Genomic DNA, 19,037 nt, shown 5'->3' on the forward strand with positions numbered 1-19,037 from the left:
CGGGCTTCACGCTGCAGCAGCTTGGAGGTGGCCTGGGCGCCGGGGCTAGCGCTGGTCGAGGTTCGGAACGAACCCCTGGGACTGCCGCTGCTAGCGCCGCAGGGGCCAATGACGATGGGGCCTGTGGCTGCCTGCCCAACCCGGGCACTTTCGAAGAGTGCCACCGGAAGTGCAAGGGTGAGAGGCGAGGGTCCCCGTCAGGAGTATGATGGCCGGGATCCCCGGGGAACAGGGCGGACACTGCGGGGGGGCGGGGGGGACCTTGGGAATTGGCGCGCACCATTGGAGTCATTTAACAGAGCGTTAGGAGTTGACGTTGGGATCGAATGGTGGAACATTGGACTTGGGGCTTGGAACGATGGAATCAAATGGTGGAACCTTGGGATGGAATGCCATAGCAGTAGAGAAAAGCCTGAGGCACCTCGGAGCCTGGCATCAGCTAAGCCCGACTCCTCCTGTGATCAGAAGGGAACTGAGGCCCAAGGTCACAGTGTCAGCAAGTTGTCAGCAGTGTTCCACTGGGGGCTGGAACCCAAGGCTACCGGATCCTGGCTTGGAGTGATCGTGATAGTAAAAATGGTGCAGACTGAGCTTTGTGCTGGTACTCAGTGTACGTTAACTCATTAAATCCTTGCAGCAGTCAGTGTGGTGTAGGTACCCATCTTGCAGCCTGTGCGTTTGATGTAGATCAAATGACTTGCCTAGAATCACATAGGTGGTAGGTGGTGGCACTGAGATTAGAATGCAGGCAGAGACCCTGACCCTATCCTCTGGGCTCTCCTGCCTCTCCTGGTTGGGATGCTTTGTGATATGTTCTGCCAGGGGTTTCTAGAGAGAACTGGGGCCAAGAGGAAAGGAGGAGGTAGGAGTTGGTGGGGGGTGTAGGGTAGGGTATGACAGCATTTCTCTTCTCCAGAGCTGTTTCCTGTTCAGATGGAGGGTGTCAAACTCACAGTCAACAAAGGGTTGAGTAACCACTTCCAGGTGAGCCTTCCTGGCACCCTTTCCTTTCATAGGCCATCCCAGTCACCCCCATCCACCTGCATCTGGAACCCCTTACTCCTCCCCAAGGGCTGGGCTTCTTGGTACTTTAAAAGACTCGGAGATACAGTACCAGGCTGGCCAATGTGGCCAATGGCAAGGTCTAGGGACCCAGAATTCAGAGGCACCCTTCCCCCGTAACATCCAGGCAGGAGTGAGTACCAGGTAGCCCAGCCCGTAGCCCATCCTTTCTCTGAGTCTCCATCTAGTCAGGCCGTGCCTCCCAGTCTTCACCCCCTGCCCAGTGACGTCATCTGTGCCCCCTCTAGCAGGGAAGCCAGGCTGGCAGGTGCCCCCACGACCCTTCCTCTTCTCCCAGGTGAACCACACGGTAGCCCTCAGCACCATCGGGGAGTCCAACTACCACTTTGGAGTCACTTACGTGGGGACAAAGCAGCTGAGTCCCACAGAGGTGAGGTTCCCCTTGTCATTGTCTCTTCTAACAAAACGTGTAGCCAAAGGCCAAGCTGAATGGGCTTTGTTGGGGGAGGTCAGAGCTGCTGGGGGACCTGTGTGTCCCGGGAGGTGGGGACTGTCACTCCCAGCTATGTTGAAACGTGGGTGATTTTTTCATCCAGTAAACATCCCCTGAGCCCCTGTTCTCCGCCTGGTCCTGTGCTGGGTGATGCTAGGGATACTGGGGTGACCACAGCAGCCCTGTTAGCAAACAGCAATGACCCAGAGTGTGCAGGGCTGGGCTGCTGATTTTGCAGGACTTCGAATGACAGGTTAGGTGGTTGGACTTTCTCTAGGGGGCACCAGAGAGCTGTGGAACAATTTGATCAGCAGAAAGACAGCTTCGGCAGATTTAGGGTTTAGAAACCTGCCTCAGGCTGCCCTGTGGAGGCTAGGTACTGAGGAGGGCAAAACTGGAGGCCTGGACAGTGGGGGGAGGCAGTACTGAGTTAGATCTCTGCTCCTATTAACGGTACCGTCAGTAAAATCGCTCGTGTCATAAACCCTATTCTGTGCTGGAGACACAGCAGTGACTAAAATAGCCTTGGAGCTCACAGTCCACTGGGGCAGGGGATAGACCTGTTCCTAGAGGGTCTCAATCCAGGGTGGGCAAGACTGAAACGGGGGTACCCAGAGTGGTCAGGGAGGGCTTCATGGAGGAAGGAACCCCGTTCTGAGGCTTTCTTTCTCTAGGCAGCTCACCTAGGCCCACTGCTCATGAACTTCCACTGTGTCGGACCTCTGACCTCTAACCCTGTCCTCTGCTCCCCCCCACCCCAGGCGTTCCCCGTGCTGGTGGGTGACATGGACAACAGCGGCAGCCTCAATGCCCAGGTCATTCACCAGCTGGGCCCCGGCCTCAGGTCCAAGATGGCCATCCAGGTGAGCAGGGGTGGAGCCTGCTGCTGCCCGGCCACCCTGAGCTCAGGCTGCCCTCACACCCCCTCTCCCCACAGACCCAGCAGTCAAAGTTCGTGAACTGGCAGGTAGACGGGGAGTACCGGGGTTCTGACTTCACGGCAGCTGTCACCCTGGGGAACCCAGACGTCCTGGTGGGTTCAGGTAAGAGGTGGGGTCTCGGGGTGCTCACGACCCCAGTTCCATCCTGACCAGCAAATCCATTTTCTTCTCTGGGCCCTCTTTCCCCATCTGAGCAGCAGGCTTGATTAGGCAGCATCAGGCAACGTGGTGCAGGCAGCCCCGGCTTCCAGAGTTCAACTGGAGGCTTTCTGACTATGTTGGTGTGCAGGCGTTACACAGCGGTGGAAACCATGTGGCCGTTCTGTCATTCCGTTTCGGCGCAGTCTCCAATACAGTACAGGAAGCCATAAGCGCTTTATTAGGAAGGAGGCTTCAAGTCGATGGTTCTGCCCGGCCGTAGGCTGATGCGGGTCTTCTGAGCGCATCTGAGGTGGGCTGGACTGAGCTGTGGTGCTCGGGAGGTCGGGGCAGTAAATGCATTTTGAGATTGGGGTGTTTCCAACTGGTGGGTTCGTTGGGACAACAACCCCACCATGAGTCCAGGAACGTGTGAGGCCTGAGAATGCGGGTTCGACCCTAGCCCTACTGCTGTTAGAATAAGCTAGGGCTTTGCCTTCAGGTAGGTTCCATCACCCCGTGGGCCCGTTTCCTCGCCCGCAGTGTTGAGCCACTGCACACGGTTGTTGAGTGTGTTATTACGCAGATTCACGTGTGTGGAAGGCACGGGATCGAGCACATGTGAGCTGCTCCTGGTGGTATTCCTCGGCGCCTCTGGGGCTGGTTTTGGCTCAGAGCAGATCACGGGGAGAGCAGGGGCCCCGCTCAGTGGTGGGGAGGTGCGCGCAGCCTGCGTGGGCCCAACAGTTCCTGTTCGGGTGGGTGGGAGGGGCAGAGGCTGTCTCACTCGTGTCTGTACTTCCAGACTCTCCCTTTTTGTTCCTTTTTTTGGTCTCTGGGTGTCTGCCTTTGATTTCTTGGTTCAAGCATGTGCGCGTGTGGTAGTCTGGGCGCTGAAAGCGAAGCTGTGAGCAAGGAGGGCCTCCGTTCCAGTAGGGCAGACACAAGTGAAGTGACATGAGGTGTCCGTGACGGGGCCAGGGAGAGATGGAGCCTGGACAGGGCAGAGCGGAGTCCTCGGAGGCCTCATTCCATAGGTGACTTTTTTTTTTTTTTTAAGAGGTTTTTTGCTATAGGGCATGTGCTCTCACCAGACAAACAGAGAGAGACATAGAGATAGAAAGCGAGAAATCACCCCCCATGGGGGACGGCCACACTGCAATCCCTTCTCCTCCATTCTCCTCTCGGGATCTTAGGCACACGCGCACGCCGTGAGTTTTAAGCCACTGGGTCTGGGATGTGAACCGTGGTTGACTACGTGGGAGTCCAGTGACATAGCCATTATGCTAACTGCTGGTCCCCCGTAGGTGACATTTGAACAAGCCTGCAGGAGGCTAGGGAAGGAACCAGGCGGATGTGTAGGAAAAGAGCTTTTCAAGCCTCTGGGAGTCAGAAGTGCAAAGATCCTGAGGCAGGACCCTTTCGAGGCATGTTTGGGGGGAAATGACCAAACCACATGAGGTTTTGCTGGACCTTGTCCTTTACTGGGGTGGGCCTGGAGGACTTTTTTTGTTTATTGGTTTTTGTTGTTTTTTTGAGAGATTTTTGCTATAGGGCGTGTGTATTTGCTAGAAAGACAGAGAGACAGAAAGTGAGAAATCATTCCCCAGGGGGATGGCCACACCACAGTCCCTTCTCCATACTCCTCTCGGGAATTCGGGCACACACACACACATGCACCTGGCATGAGTTTCAAGCTGCCTGGTCTGGGAGTCGAACCATGGTCAGCTATCTGGGAGTCCAGTGTCTTAATCACTACGCCACCTGCTGGCCCTGGACCTGAAGGGTTTTGGGCAACAAGGGACAGGCTCTGACCTAACTTTTCATCAGCATGGACCCTCGTGCTGATGCCTGGAGAGCAGCCAGCAGAGGCTCCACTCCAAGGACAGCAGGGAGGTTGTGGACAGGGTGTGAAGGTGGAACCAGTGGAGCTGCTGGTAGACCAGATGTGTGGCTCAGGGAGGAGTGGGCTAGCTCCATAACTGGCACTTGAACACCTGAGGGACGGTGTGCTGTTACTGGGTGTGTGTCTCCATGCTGCCGTTCATCCGCTCCATTAGGAGGTCGGCTCGTGGGCAGCGAGTCCTGAGTGGGAGCCCGGGCTGGCTTTGCATGCCTGGGGGTGCCCAGGAGAGTCACACACCTGCCAGCGGGAGCGAGAGGGCCTTCTCACAGAGCTGGCCTGTGTGCACTCCCAGAGGAAGAGACGGGTACCCGGCCAGGAGACTGAGCGAGAACATTCCAGGCAGGGGAGCAGCTGGAACAGGGTGAGGCGAGACACAGGCACCTGTCCGAGCAGACTGGCCCAACCACTGTGGCTAAGCAGTAACGCCAGCACCTTCAGGCCTGGAAGCCACAAGGCAGGTGCAGCTAGGATCCCAGGGCGGCCTATAGGACATACCAGGCAAATACGCTTATGCCCAGGATCCCAAGGAGCTGGGGAAGGGGTCGCAGTGTGAGGAGACCCTCTTGGGGGGGGGGTGCTCATTCCTCTACCTCTTGTGAATGGCATACTTTCTATTGTGGAAAAGAAAACAAACAAAAACCCAGGGGACAAGGGGAGCTGGGACAGGCGGGACGTGAAGAGAGCCATCTGGTCTGTTGGTGTGGCTGCAGGAGAACCCCTGAGATTTGTAGAAGAGTATTAACCTTCTCGCAATTCTGGTTGCTGCAAAGTCCAGAAACATGGCACTGTCACCGCTCAGCTCTCTGAGCCACGGGCTGCGTCGGGAGAGTGGAGAGGCCGGAGGGGGCTGTAGCAAAGCCCAGCCAAGACCCAAGCCAGCCTGGTTCACTTTGCAGCCACCTGCTCCAGGGGAGCTAGTCCGTAGGGAGCCTGCCCATGGCCCAGATGCCTCCCTCTAGAGCCTGCAGCAAGAAGCTTCCTGGGTGAGGCTGATCTAGATGGGGAAGGTGGGGCCACATGGGCCAAGAAGTAGCGTGTCCTGTCCCCTGCTTACCCGAGGGCATCTCTGCATCCTCACACTCTCTCCACGCTGAGCCACATAGCTTCCGGCAGTTTCTGGAGCAGCTGGGTTCTGTCTCCCCCCCAGGACCTTTCCACGTGCTGGCCCTGCTGCCTGGCAGCCTCACTCGCCACCAAGGGCCTTCCCTCTCTGAGGAGTGTCCGTCTTGGCACTGTCACCCATCCCCATCCCCTGCGGCTTCCCTCTGAAATCTTCTCACCCTTACCGCCGGGCCCCTGCAGTAAACGCCAGCGCTGAGCAGGCAGTGGCTTGCCCTCTCACCCACCACCGTGTGCCCAGCGCCTGGCCCCATGCCCGCTGGAAAGCAGGTGCTCAGCACGCCGAGATGGCCAGCTTGGGGCACGGCAGCACGCTGCTCAGATAAAGCTGCGTCTGTGGGGAGGATGGCGGTTAGGTTCCCGGGCAGGCTGTGTGTGCCGGGCGCGTGCATGCCCGGGAGCTGGCTGCTGGGAAGGTCGCGGAGTGAGACCCTGTTGAGGTCACCTGTCCTACCCCACCTCTCTCTAGTGGAAGGAGGAAGCAGTGGTAATGGCGGGTCCTGCTTATTTCCTCTTCCTCTTTGCGAGGCCCCCTACACAGCTGGGTCTTCTCCTTCCCGCAGTCAGTCTATGCTCGGGGGAGAGGGCCCTGAGGCTAGCAGCCATTATGCCTTACCCCACAGAGAGGGCAGGTGCTTCCCCAAGGGCACTGGTCCCCCACTCCCTGAGCTGCACCACCTTAGCCCTTTTGTCCCCTGCCCTCTGCACAGGCCTCCTGGAGCCCCGTTGTCTCCTTGTTCTTACAGTCGTCTCTTCCTGCCCTGGGTGTCTAGAGAGAACAGGGCCTGCTGGGCCCAGGTCTGTGCTGGGTCTCAAGCTCTTACCACCAGCGGCTCAGAGTCAGGACAAGGCAACTGCACTTCCGGCTGACTCTGACCTCGTGCAAGTGCCCCATCTCCTTGGAGCCTCAGTTTCCTCATCTATCAGTGGGCACAGTGGTAGGGACCACTTGGTGAAGGATTTGGCGAGTGTCTGTCCTGAGCCCCACGACATTCCTCATCACTCCACCCATTTTTTTTTTGTGACCCTGCCCATCAGACAAGGAGAGTGAGGCCCAGGCTGAAATCAGTTGTACGGGGTTCCTGAGTCTGGTGCTGTACGGGAAGGAGAGGGGCCAGGACTGGACTGTGAGAGCCCACGTGCTGAGCCAGGCCCCCTCCCAAAGCCCCGCTCCCTCTCTGGCACCTCTGCTACGTTCTGAACATGCCGTGTGCTCTCAGCCCCGAGCAAGGCGGCGCTGGCACAGGGCGGCCAAGCCAGCCCTTCCTGCCCTCGCTGGGCTCCCAGGGACACGCTCACCTTGAAGCAGACCCTCACGATGAGTGGGCTGCTGGGGTGAGAGGTCCCACCAGGCAGGGGGAGTTCGGCTTGCTTATGCCCAGGGCCCTGTCCCATTGGAGGGAGGGACAGCTGTTCTGGAGCGGTGGTGTCTAGGCCCAGGGGAACTAGTTAGGGGGGGGTGGGAGCGGGGAGCCCATCAGGGTGAGGGCACTGGGGGTGCAGGCCTGGAAACCTTGGATGTACCTGGCCCATATACCCGCCCTGGGCTAGGTCCCCAGCAAGCCTGACGTGGGCTCCCTGCTCTCCTGGCCCCGTCTCCAGCTCCTGCCCAGCAGGTGGGGTCAGGGCTGGCCTGAGGCTTTCTCTTCGCCCTTGCACAGCTATGCTCACTCCTTACGACAGGGCTTTGAACGTGTCGGTGTTTCATGGTCAGGCTTGTCTGTTCCTTTGCTCATAGAACATGGCTTCAGCGATCACCTACAGGGTGCTGGACGCCATCTAAAGCCAGAGACAGCACGTGAAGCCAGTCCAGGGTCTCCGCCCCGGCACTATTGCCCTTTCTCTGCGGTGGGGGCCCGTCCTGAGCAGCGTCCTGGCCTCTACCCCACACGTGCCCACTCCCGGCCCCTGACCTGCCTCACTCCCGAATCCATCGGAACTGTCTTCACAGGCCCAGTAGGTGGCATAGTGGTTAAGGCACTGGATTCCCAGCGCTGGTTATGGTTCAAGTCCCGGTCCTGGTGGCTTGTTTTTTCACTTTCCCTGTCTCTCACTTTCTCCTTCTCTCATGAGCACATGTACCCTGTAACAAATTTTTTAAATAATAATGATAAATAAAATTAAGTAAATAAATTCATTAAAAATAAAAGAAACTTGGGACCAGCAAATGGTATAATGCTTACATTGCTGGACTCCCATATAGTCGGCCGTGTTTTAAGTCCTGGACCCGGTGGTTTAAACCTCACACAGGGCACATGTGCGTGCTGCCCACAATCCCAAGAGGAGTGGAGGAAAAGGGATTGCAGCATGGCCATCCCCCAGGGGTGATTTATTGCTCTCTGTCTCCACCTGTCTTTCTCTAGCAAGCACATTCACCCTATCGCAATAATCTCAAAAAGACCAAAAAAAAAGCTCCAGATACTGCAGGATGACTCCTGGTGGGAGGCTGCTGGTCTGGACAAGCCCCTGCTCTCACAGGGCCCACACTGCAGTGGACAGAGGAGCTGGTAGAGGTGGGCGAGGTCACGTGATGGGTAGGAAAGGTGAGGAGCTGGGGACGGCTGGGTCCCATGAGATGGTCAGGGAGAGGCCTCTCAGGTGGAGAGTGCCAGATTCCTCGGGGCCTGCAGGGAGCATGGGAGACTGTTTTTTTTTTTTAAAGTTGATTTATGTAGGGCCAGACCTATAGCCTGGTAGATAAGGGAGCCAGATCCCACAAGGCCAGCCATGCAGTCCAAATCCCAAAGCCCCGGCAGCTTTAAAAGCACACCACGTGTCTGCATGTGTGCACCCAGAACCCCAACAGGATGGAAAGATGGGGGAGGAGAGATTTTTTTAAGAATTATTTTACTGGGGACCAGTAGGTGACATGGTGGTTAAGGCACTGGACACTCCCACATGGCTGACCGTGGTGCAAGTCCCAAACCTGATGGCTTGCTTTCTAACTCTCTCTCTCTCTCTCTCTCTCTCTGTCTCCTGTGGTCAAATTAAAATAAATGAATGAATAGATAAGAATTAAATAAATAATTGTTTATTAAAAAATAATTATTTTATTTAGTAGTATTATTATTCAGTTTGGCCAGAGTGGGGGAGAGAGCAAAGAAAGCAAGCCACCAGGTCCAGGACTTGAACTACAGTCAACTGTGTTGGAGTCTAGTGCCTTAACCACCATACTACCTCTCCCCACCACACCCCACCCCCACCTTATTTTAAATTTGCTGAAGAGCACCAGAGAGAAAGTGGGAAAGCAAGCGTCCAGGTCTGGGATTCAAACTGGTCATTATTTGGGAGTCCAGCACCCCAACCACCACACCACCTAAACTTTGTGTATTCCCTCCTTGAGTGAGAGAGAGAAAGCACCCCAAGAAGGTTTTTACTATGTTTTTTTATTCGCAGTAGGACACGTGTGTTCACCAGAGAGAAAGCAAAGCAAAGAAGCCAGCCACCAAATTTGGGATTTGAACCGTGGTTGACCACGTGGGAATTTAGAAATCTACTGCCTTAAACCACCACACTACCTGGTTCTCCCCATAAGGTGTTTTTGTTTTTTTAATTACTTATTTCTTTTTATTATTATTTTAATTTGCTATAGAGCACATGAGCTCACCAGAGACAGACGGAAACTGATAAAGCAAGCCGCCAGATCTATAACTTGAACCACAGTCAGCCCTGTGAGTCCAGCACCTTAACCACCGTGCCTCCTGCTAGTCCCTCCAATAAGGTTTTTTTTGTTTTTTATGAATTATTACTTTAACTTTATTTATTTTAATTTGACCAGAGAAAGACACAGAGAGAGAGGGAAAGTGAGAAGGCAAGCCACCAGGTCCGGGACTCAAACCATAGTTGGCCATGTGGGAATGTCCAGCGCCTTAACCACCACGCCACCTGCTAGTCCCGTTTTGTTTTGGTAGCAGTTTTTGCCTTGGGGCATGTGCACTCACCAGAGAGAGACAGAGACAGTGAGAGGGAAAGTGAGAAATCACCCCTCGGGGGGATGGCCACGCTGCAATTCCTCCTCCCAGGATCTTGGGCACAGAAGCACACACGCCTAGCATGAGTTTCAAGCCCCCAGGTCCAGGACTCGAACTGCAGCCAAGTGGGAATCCAGTGATATGCCGATACACTATCTGCTGACCCCCCCCCCCAAGAAGGCTTTGACACCACAACTGTACCTGCTGATTCAGCCAGCCCCAGATCAGGGGGCAGCTCCTGACCCGTTGCTCCCTGGGCCAGGCAGTCTGTGCCTCTGCTTTTCCTTGTCTGGGAGGAACCCTTCCACACCCTGCCATCTCTGTCTTGTCCCCGCCTCTCTTTGGATCCTCATTGTCTCCCTCTCTTTTGCCTCTTTCTGGCTGGGTCTTGGTTTCTCAGGAGGGAATCTTTGGTCCCTCTGGCCCTCCATATCTGATCCTGCTTCCCTTCTGCAAACATGTCTGCAAACAGGCAGGCCTCAGAGCTACCCCCACGGCAGGTGGGGGGCGGGGCGTAGCAGACACGCCCCAGCAGAGCGAGTGCTGCTGATCCGTCCCAACCCAGGGATGGTCGTGCTAACAGAAGTGATGCCAGTGACAGTCTGCCCCTCAGCTGGCAGGCGTGAGTCCGAGATCTGAGCCCAGGCTGAGTGCCCTTAGCTCCCGGCTCTCCTGCCTGGGCTTGGGGGCGTGGCCACCGTCAGGTTGTGTGACCACCGGTATCCGCCTGCGTCCCTCAGCCCCCAGGACCTCCTGTGTAAATGGCGGATGAATGCCTGCCACAGGGCTTTTGTAGAGGAGGCAAGGTCTCACAGGTGCTGTCACCACGGGGCCTGGGAAGCTGGCCTCACAACCATGTGATCTGCTCTTAGGAGCAAGGAATGGGGGTGAGAGACCTGGAGGCCTCCAGGAAGTCTGACCTGCACCATGGCCCGAGCGAAATGACCTCCATCTCGCCCACAGGAATCCTCGTGGCCCACTACCTCCAGAGCATCACGCCGTGTCTGGCCCTGGGCGGAGAGCTGGTCTACCACCGGCGGCCCGGGGAGGAGGGCACCGTCATGTCTCTAGCTGGGAAATACACATGTGAGCCTGGGGCCTGGCTGCTGGGGCTGGGGGGGCCAGGGCTGGAGGCCCCAACTCCCAGGTTTGAGGGAAGAGGCGGCCTGGGTTTCCAGACATCCAGGTCCCCTTGGTAACCTCCTGTACCCCACCTGCACTCTTACAGTGAACAACTGGTTGGCGACGGTCACATTGGGCCAGGCGGGCATGCATGCCACGTACTATCACAAAGCCAGCGACCAGGTGAGCTGGTCCGGGACCGGCCCAAGAGTGTGCTTCCTGGTGGGTGTGGCCGAGGGCTGGCATGCCAGGTGTACAGGCTGAGCCCTGACCTGCACGTCTCTGGCCCCTCCAGCTGCAGGTGGGCGTGGAGTTCGAGGCCAGCACAAGGATGCAGGACACTAGTGTCTCCTTCGGGTACCAGCTGGATCTGCCTAAGGCTAACCTCCTCTTCAAAGGTAAAGGCCTTGTTTCCCTACCTGGAAAACAGGTGAGAGGTGACGCACCCCGAGTGGGCGTGGAGGCTGGCAGACAGTGTGCTGGGGCTTCTGGGGCCTCCAGTTAGCGCAGACGCTTGTTAAGTAGCTGCTGGGGGCCCACCCCCAGAGCTCTGCCAGATGGGCCGGTGGGCGGAGCTTTGCACGTTCCCTCCCTACCCCCCAGCAAGTCCTTTGCACTCCACACTTGGTTCTGGGGTCTTTCCTCCTAAGTGGAGGGCAACATGATCCCCCCACTCCACCTGCTCATCTCATGTGAGTGGGAATAGAGGTTGCCCGAGGTGACAGGATCTGAGCCTCATCCCCAGCTGACCCCTCCAGTCCTGATGTTCAGTCTTAAGTTCGTCTCTTGGGACCTCGGTGGTTCCGATTTGGGCTGCATAAAGATCGCTCCAGGAGGCCCGGGGCAGGGCTTCTGAAGGCTGTGGTGGGGTCCGGGGACTGATCTGCTTGTGAGACCCCTGGGCCCCTGGATGTGGCTGTAGCTGTGGTGGAACCGGGCTTGTGTCCCAGTTCTGTTTCCTGCTTCCTTTAAGTGAGTTCTAATCCCTCCCCACTCAGGGACAGCCCTGAGCCCTCGTGCGTCTGCACAATCCCTGGAAGAACTCTCAGTCTTTCATTCAGCTTGTCCTGAGCCTGGTGCCAAGCGAGGCTGGGGATGCAGCAGTGACCAGGCCCCAGCTTTGCAGGGCTCCCAGTGCAGGGGACAGACCCGGTATCAGAACTTATAACCCAGAGTGGACAGGCCTGGGGCAGAGGAGCCCAGAGGGTGCTGGGGCAGCACCGATGAGCCGAGAACTGAGGAGTGAGCCATTTGCTCCCAGGACAAGTAGCTGGGCTGTGTGTGTGAAGTTTCCAAGTGGCAGGAGCAGTGTGGCCCGAGGTCTGGAAGCCACCGGTATGGCTGGTATCCCCGGTGGCCTGGAGTGTGGCCACATGGGGATGGGTGGGGAGCCAGCATGTCTCACCCCAGCTGTCCCCCCACAGGCTCTGTGGACAGCAACTGGATCGTGGGTGCCACGCTGGAGAAGAAGCTCCCACCCTTGCCCCTGACCCTGGCACTCGGGGCCTTCCTGAATCACCGCAAGAACAAGTTCCTGTGCGGCTTCGGCCTCACCATCGGCTGAGCCCTGCCTGGCCCCTGTCCTCCATGCCCTTTTTCCTTCAGATCCCAACTCCATCTCCCCCTGCCATGGAGGAGAGACCTGAGCCCCCCTCCCCCTCCCTTCCCTCCCTCCTTGGGGGTCGAGGGGCAGTGGAAAGGAGGGGACCCACCACCCCAGCAGCTGAGGAGGGGATTCTGGAACCAAGGGGCGCTTCAGAGTTCTGAGCACCAGGGGCAGCGTGCCCAGTGGGCCTGGGGTCCCAGAATGGGTTCTGGAATCGAGCACACGGGATGCTGAGCGCCAGGGGCAGAGTTGGCCAGACAACCTCAGGGAGGCGTGTCATGGTGTCCCCATCCTCCAAGGGGCCCCGGCCCGGCCCCGAGGGGGCAGCAAGAGGAGCTTCCCCGTCCCCGGTCAGTCCACCCTGTCCTCTTCCCGTCTCCCCCTCGGTATAAATCATGTTTATAAGTTATGGAAGAACCGGGACATTTTACAGAAAAAAAAAAAAAAGACAACAAAAAATATACACAGAAAAAAAAAAACACGATTGAACTGGGAGGCCTCACTTTTCCCAAGTGTTTCTGTGGCACTTCTCTTTATTTTTTTAATTTTGTCATTTTAATTTTTCTATGGCCCTGACCGTGCAGTCCCGTCCCTGGAGCCCCTCCAGCCCTGCATTCCATGCACCAGCAGGGGATGCTGGAGGCCAGCACATGGCAGAGTCCCAGGAACCACACCACAGTCGCACTGCGCTACTGTGTAGAGCCCAGCTCAGAGAGGGGCAGAGCCTAGCCTAGGGTCACACAGCCCGCCTGTGACTTCCACCTTGCTGTGGGACATCCCAGGCTTTCCCTCACTAGGAGGGCAAAGTTTCCAGGTCACTTGCCCTAGCTTGGCCTGGCCAGAGTGGCAGTAATGGACTTTGTCCCTGCAGATGGAACCAATAGGGTGACCAGCACAGGGTGGGTGGGAAGCTGGGACTCCAGGGTTTTTCCAGATTCTGAAATGGGCAGAGGGTGTAGGCCACTGGGACTCTTGCAGGAAGGTCAGCTCTTTCAGAAGCTTCAACGATTGAAGCAGCTGGAAGAGCTTCAGATCTATAGGAAAGGACGGGTCAGCACCAGGCCCAGTGGGTGTGGCAGCCAGGCCCCAGGTGGCTGGCCATGTGGTTCGAGTCTCAGACCCAGTGGCTTGAAAAGTGCAATGTATGCATTCCCCAAAGGAGCCGTGGAAGGGTGCAGTGTGACTACTCCAATGGGTGCTCTCTCCTCTCCGTCTTCTGTGAACGCACACAGAACCCTCTAGCAAATTAAAAACATATGGGGGGGACCAGCGGTTAGCATAATGGCTATATCACTGGACTCCCACGTAGTCAACCGCGGTTCGAGTCCTGGACCCGGTGGCTTGGACTCACACCAGGCGCGTGTGTGTGCGTGCCCAGGATCCCAAGAGGAGAATGGAGGAGAAGGGATTGCGGCGTGACCATCCCCCCTGGGCGGTGATTTCTCGCTTTCTGTCTGTCTCTGGCTGGCCAGCGCACACGCCCTGTAGCAAAGGCCTCTCAAAAAACAAAAAAAAAAAAGGACCAGCAGCAGTTAGCATAATGGCTATGTCGCTGGACTCCCACATACTTGACCGCAGTTCAAGTCCTGGACCCAGTGGCCTAAAACGCACTAGGCGCATGTGTGTGCATGCCCAAGATCCCAAGAGGAGAATGGAGAAGGGATTGCAGTGTGGCCATCTCCCCGCCCCCCCCTGGGGGGGGTTGATTTCTCGCTTTCTTTGTCTGGTGAGCGCACGCACCCTATAGCAAAAACCTCTCCAAAAAAAAGAAAAAACATGATTGTGTGGGCCCAGTGGGTGGCATTGTGGTTAAGGTGCTGGACTCACGTGGCCGGCCGTGGTTTAAGTCCTAGACCCAGCGGCTTGAAACTCACCGGGCTCATGTGCATACATGCCCAAAATCCCAGGAAGAGAAGGAATTGCAGCACACTATCCCCCTTAGGGGCTGATTTCTCACTTTCTGTCTCTGGAGAGCAAAGCTCTCTTTTAAAAAAAAAAAAGTGATGGGACCAGCAGGGGAATAGTAGCTAAGGCACTGGACTCCCACGTGGCCATCCTCAGTTCAAGCCCTGGACAGGGTAGCTTAAAAATGACACTGGCCATGTGGGCATGCCCCAAGAAGGAAAAGGGATTAACAGGGCCATGCCTGGGGGGAGAGGGGGGGGGTTCTTCCTTCTGTCTTTCTCCAGAGAGCACACCCTACAGCAAAAAAAAAAAAAAAAAAAACTGAGAAGGGCCTAGGCTCAGTCATGGTCCTTGCACAAGAAGGCTCTATCCCCTGTATCTGAGGAGGTGGTGTCAGGGTTTTGCCAGCCTGGGGTCTAGGCAGATGTGCCCTGTAACACGGCCTGACCGCTCTCCAGACAGCAGAACTGAAACTGTCTGCCCCCAGGGTCTGGAGAGGGAGGCTGTCGGGTAGAGATGACCCCAGGTTACCCAGAGAAGCCACCTCATCCTCTCCCTGCTGGTGCCCTGAGCCCAAAGGCAACAGGCCTAGCCAGGCACGGAGCTTCCTGGTGTAGGTGTCCAGCCTCCGCTGGCCCTGCAGGACCCAGAATCACCCCCTTAAGGAAGAGTGAATCCTGGCCCCTCACCATGTGCCTTGACTGGGAGCCTCAAGTTCAAGAGTCTCCTAACAGCTCCCAGGAAGGTGACAAAGCTCATTGCGGCCATCCAGTAGTTAGTCCTAACATGCAACCTCTTACGAGCCAGGGACTGTCCTGGGTCCTTGCTGCGTTAGGGCATTGCATCACCAAACACAGGCGAGCGGCCTTCCCGGCTTTATGGGTGCTCAGAGAGGTTGGGGCACTTGCCCAAGGTCACACAGCTGGCTAGTGGCAGAGCTGGAACTCCAGCCCTTGCAGTTTGGTTCCAGAATCCTAACCAGGTGGCCCTGCCACTTCTGGCCAGATGAAGGCACCCTGTGAGGAATTTCTGGAATCCCCCATGCCTGTGCCAGCCAGGGAAAGTACTGGGTCCTCTTTCTGCAAGGGTGGAGAAGGCTCACCTGCGTGGGAGAGGCTCTATGAAAACACAGTGTCCGCTCAGGTCCAGGCCTCTGGGGGTGGCACACTGTCCCACCCCTCCCACTCCATTCCTGTCTAGGCCCCTTGCCTCCTCCCTCTTTCTCAGAATCCAGGACTCCAAGTCCTCAACTCTTCCCCAAATTCAGTTCATCCTTCCCCAGGGAAGGAGCATGCCCAAGGACAGCCCGCCTGGGCCCCCAGAATGGAGGAGGAAGCCTGGATTACTGGGAAGGTGGCACCTCTTCCTGGGGGCCGGAGGGGTCACAAGGCCTCGCAGCCCCACCTCCTTCCTCCACCCTGCTGAGTGCAAGTGGGAGGGAGAACAGCCCACCTCGTGACTGGGGGCCGGCCCAGCCCTGGGGAGGGGGCGGGGCAGGGGGAGCCCTATAACTGGACGAGTCCGGGATCCCGGAGTCCTACTCAGCCCCAGCAGAGGCGCGGGACCTTGTTCCAAGGAGTCGGTGAGGAGCAGGGGGAGGGGCGGCACAGGGATCAACTCAGAGGCCCTTGGCCCTTGGGAAGATGTGGCTGGGGACCTCGAACCCGTGGCCTCCAGGGGAGAAAAAGTGAAGGACGAGGAGGAAAAGGCAGAAAGCCTAGGAGGGCTACTTGCCAGGCTGAGGGAGCGTCTGAGAGTCTGATGCCCACGGCTGGGTTAAGTCACACTGGAGCTGGGGCAGCGGGCCGGGGCCTGGATATGGGGACGGAGGGCAGCAGGCATCCCATCCCCGTGTAAGGTGGGTGGAGGGGCAGTTGGACCTGTGGGTAGAACTGGGTGAGTCGCTGCAAGACCCCAAGAGCCGTCCTGTCGTTTACTGAGCACCTACTGGGCGTCCCATCGACCTCACAGCTTCCTAACTGCGGGCTCAGAGGTCAACTGAAGGGGACTTCTAGATGAGGGCTAAATGAGCTCATGAGTGGCAAGCAGCGCAGATGCGAAGTGACAGCTTAGAATGTGAGCGCGGAACCGGGACTGCGCGGAACCGGGACTGTGCGACGCTGGAGGCGCCTTTGGAATGGGGGATGGAGGGTAGTGGAATTTGAACCCTGGAGAGCGAGATGGAATTTTGGCAATGGAGTGCGACCTGGGGAGATAGGAGACAAAGAGAGGTGAAGGGACACTGGAGGAGCAGCTTATAGCCCTTTGTGATGGGATTAGGCGCTTGCAGATACCGGGAGGGCAAAGTTTTGAAGCGGGGACCGGCCGGCGCAGGGCTGGGGTGGGACGGGTTCTCACTGTTGTTGATTGGCAGTGTCTCCTCCCCAGACCAATCGCAGACGGCAAGATGAAGGTTCTGTGGGCTGTGTTGGCGTTCGCGTTCCTGACAGGTAAGAGGGCGGAGCCTGCTCAGGTTCCCTCTCCTCTCCTCCCCTGCCCCTCCTTGCCCCCAGCCTCACCTCAGCCTCCAGGCTTCTCAGGACCTGGGTCCCTTCTTCCGCTAGTCTATCTCCTCCTGGAGGGAGAAACCCCAAGTCTGGGGCTGCTTTACTCCCTCTGGGCGTTTCCCCCATCCTTAAAATGGGAGTTAGAGGAACTGGCAGATGGCTTGGTGGTTAAGGTGCTGGACTCTCACATGGTTGACCTCAGTTCGAGCCCAGGACCCGGGACTTGATAAATGATGCCTGGTGCTTGCATGCCCCAAAATCTCAGAAAAATGGAAGAGAAGAAATTGCAGCGTGGCCATCCCTCCTGGGAGATGATTTCTCACATTATAACAGCTTCTAATACACTGTCGTAAGGTAGTGAGCGGATGAGTGACTAGATAGTGTCACCCGTGATCATTTTCTTCTCCATCACCCCAGCACGGCCTGGCATGGGGCACACAGATGCTCCAGAAATGCCTGTCGAGTCATTAAACAGACTCCACACCCCCTCCTCGCCTACTGAGGTGCCACAGAGGCCCAGGAGTACCCACGGGGCTCCTGCTCTGGGCCAGGGCCTGTTCCTGGACTTGGGTAGGGCAGCAGGATCCTGACCCGTCTGTCAATTTGCTCTACACAGGATGCCGGGCTGATGTGGAGCCGCAGCTGGAGCCCGAGGTGCGGGAGCCGCCCAAGTGGCAGGCAGGCCAGCCCTGGGAGCTGGCGCTGGGCCGCTTCTGGGACTACCTGCGCTGGGTGCAGACGCTGTCTGACCAGGTGCAGGAGGAGCTGCTCAGCTCCCAGGTCACCCAGGAACTGACGTGAGTGCCCCACCCTGGGCCTGGGCTCTCGACCCTCCCTGCGTCTGTCCCTGTCACCACCTCCCAGGAGTCTGTTGCTATTTCCTTGCTTTGTCTTTCCATTCTAATTGTCTTTTTCAGCCTCTTTCTCTCCTTCCATCATGCTGTCTGGCCTCTCACATGCTTCACGGGTCCTCTGTCTCTGCCCTCCACCTCCATCTGGCCTGGTCTCCTCTGGACCTCCCCGCTTCCTTCTGTCTCTTTCTGGGGTCTTGGGCTCAGTCCTCATCTTGCATGCTCCACCCTTCCCCGGGAAGCTTCTCTCCCTCCACCGCCCTCTGCCCTCTCTCTGCAGAGTGCTGATGGAGGAGACCATGAAGGAGGTGAAAGCCTACAAGGCGGAGTTGGAGGAGCAGCTGGGCCCCATGAAGGAGGAGACGCAGGCCCGGTTGTCCAAGGAGCTTCAGGCGGCTCAAGCCCGGCTGGGGGCCGACATGGAGGACGTGCGCACCCGCCTGGCTCAGTACCGCAGCGAGGTGCAGACCATGCTGGGCCAGAGCACGGAGGAGCTGCGGGCGCGCTTGTCCTCCCACCTGCGCAAGATGCGCAAGCGCCTGCTGCGCGACGCAGAGGACCTGCAGAAGCGCCTGGCCGTGTACCGCGCTGGGGTGCAGGAGGGCGCTGAGCGGGGCGTGAGCGCTATCCGGGAGCGCCTGGGGCCGCTGATGGAGCAGGGCCGCCTGCGGGCCAACACCGTGAGCGCTCTGGCCGCCCAGCCGCTGCAGGAGCGGGCTCAGGCCTGGGGTGAGCGGCTGCGCGGGAGGTTGCAGGAGGTGGGCAGCCAGGCCCGCGACCGCCTGGACGAGGTGCGCGAGCAGGTGGAGGAGGTGCGGGCCAAGGTGGAGGAGCAGGCCACCCAGATGCGCCTGCAGGCTGAGGCCTTCCAGGCCCGCCTTCAGAGCTGGTTCGAGCCCCTGGTGAAAGACGTGCAGCGCCAGTGGGCCGAACTGGTGGAGAAGGTGCAGGCCGCCGTGGGCACCAGCGCTGCTCCTGTGTCCAGCGAGAATCACTGAGCGCCCGGCCTGTACCTGGCTGACGGCCCCGCCTCAAACCCCTTCCCCTCAGCCAGCCAGAGGCCTTGTCACACCCCTCCCCATGCTCCTGGCAGGCCCTAGATTCATAATAATAAAGATTGTCAAGCCTCACAGCAGCTGCTGGGCCTCCGTGTGATTCCTCCCAGCTCCAGCCTCAGTTTCCCCCTACACGCACACAGACCACAGCTTTTTCCCTCTGCTCGGCCACGAATGTGGGGGAGCGGATCTGCCTTTCGCTTTAACTCCCGTTGTGCGTCCCTCTGTCCCTCTGTCCCTTTGTCTCTGCTTCTCTCCTTGGCTCGTTCTCTCTCCATGCCATCTGAGACCTGACTTCTGCAGCAGCATCACTAGGTTTAAATCCTGCCGTTCCATACCATCAGCAAGAAATGGCAAACCTCTGAGCCTGGTTTGCCCGTGGCCTCACACCTGCTCCCAG

At 57.7% G+C, this 19,037-nt stretch overlaps 2 protein-coding genes across 3 annotated transcripts; both read left to right on the forward strand.

The window, feature by feature from the left end:
• Positions 1-20: 20 nt before the first annotated feature.
• Positions 21-12,826, forward strand: TOMM40 (translocase of outer mitochondrial membrane 40; the record flags this gene model as incomplete). The annotated part of the gene is given in 9 exon segments (XM_006142153.2): positions 21-177; positions 917-984; positions 1,361-1,453; positions 2,278-2,379; positions 2,454-2,559; positions 10,555-10,677; positions 10,820-10,896; positions 11,009-11,111; positions 12,138-12,826. Coding segments are annotated over 9 exon segments (969 nt in total), but the record flags the coding sequence as incomplete, so codon positions are not given.
• Positions 12,827-15,703: 2,877 nt separating this feature from the next.
• APOE (apolipoprotein E) lies at positions 15,704-18,717 on the forward strand. Of its 2 annotated transcripts, none has more exons than XM_006142065.3 (4): positions 15,704-15,806; positions 16,613-16,674; positions 17,348-17,528; positions 17,863-18,717. In XM_006142065.3, exons 2-4 carry the CDS (start codon positions 16,632-16,634, stop codon positions 18,578-18,580), a joined length of 942 nt encoding a protein of 313 aa, XP_006142127.1. In that variant the 5' UTR covers positions 15,704-15,806; positions 16,613-16,631; the 3' UTR covers positions 18,581-18,717. The 2 variants fall into 2 exon arrangements, with proteins under 2 accessions (XP_006142127.1, XP_014438467.1); XM_014582981.2 differs by having other exon boundaries at positions 15,708-15,806; positions 16,599-16,674.
• The last annotated feature ends 320 nt before the right edge of the window (positions 18,718-19,037 follow it).

The sequence above is a fragment of the Tupaia chinensis genome, unplaced genomic scaffold (genome assembly GCF_000334495.1).
Source record: "Tupaia chinensis unplaced genomic scaffold, TupChi_1.0 Scaffold000067_1, whole genome shotgun sequence".
In the NCBI taxonomy this organism is placed as follows: domain Eukaryota; kingdom Metazoa; phylum Chordata; class Mammalia; order Scandentia; family Tupaiidae; genus Tupaia; species Tupaia belangeri.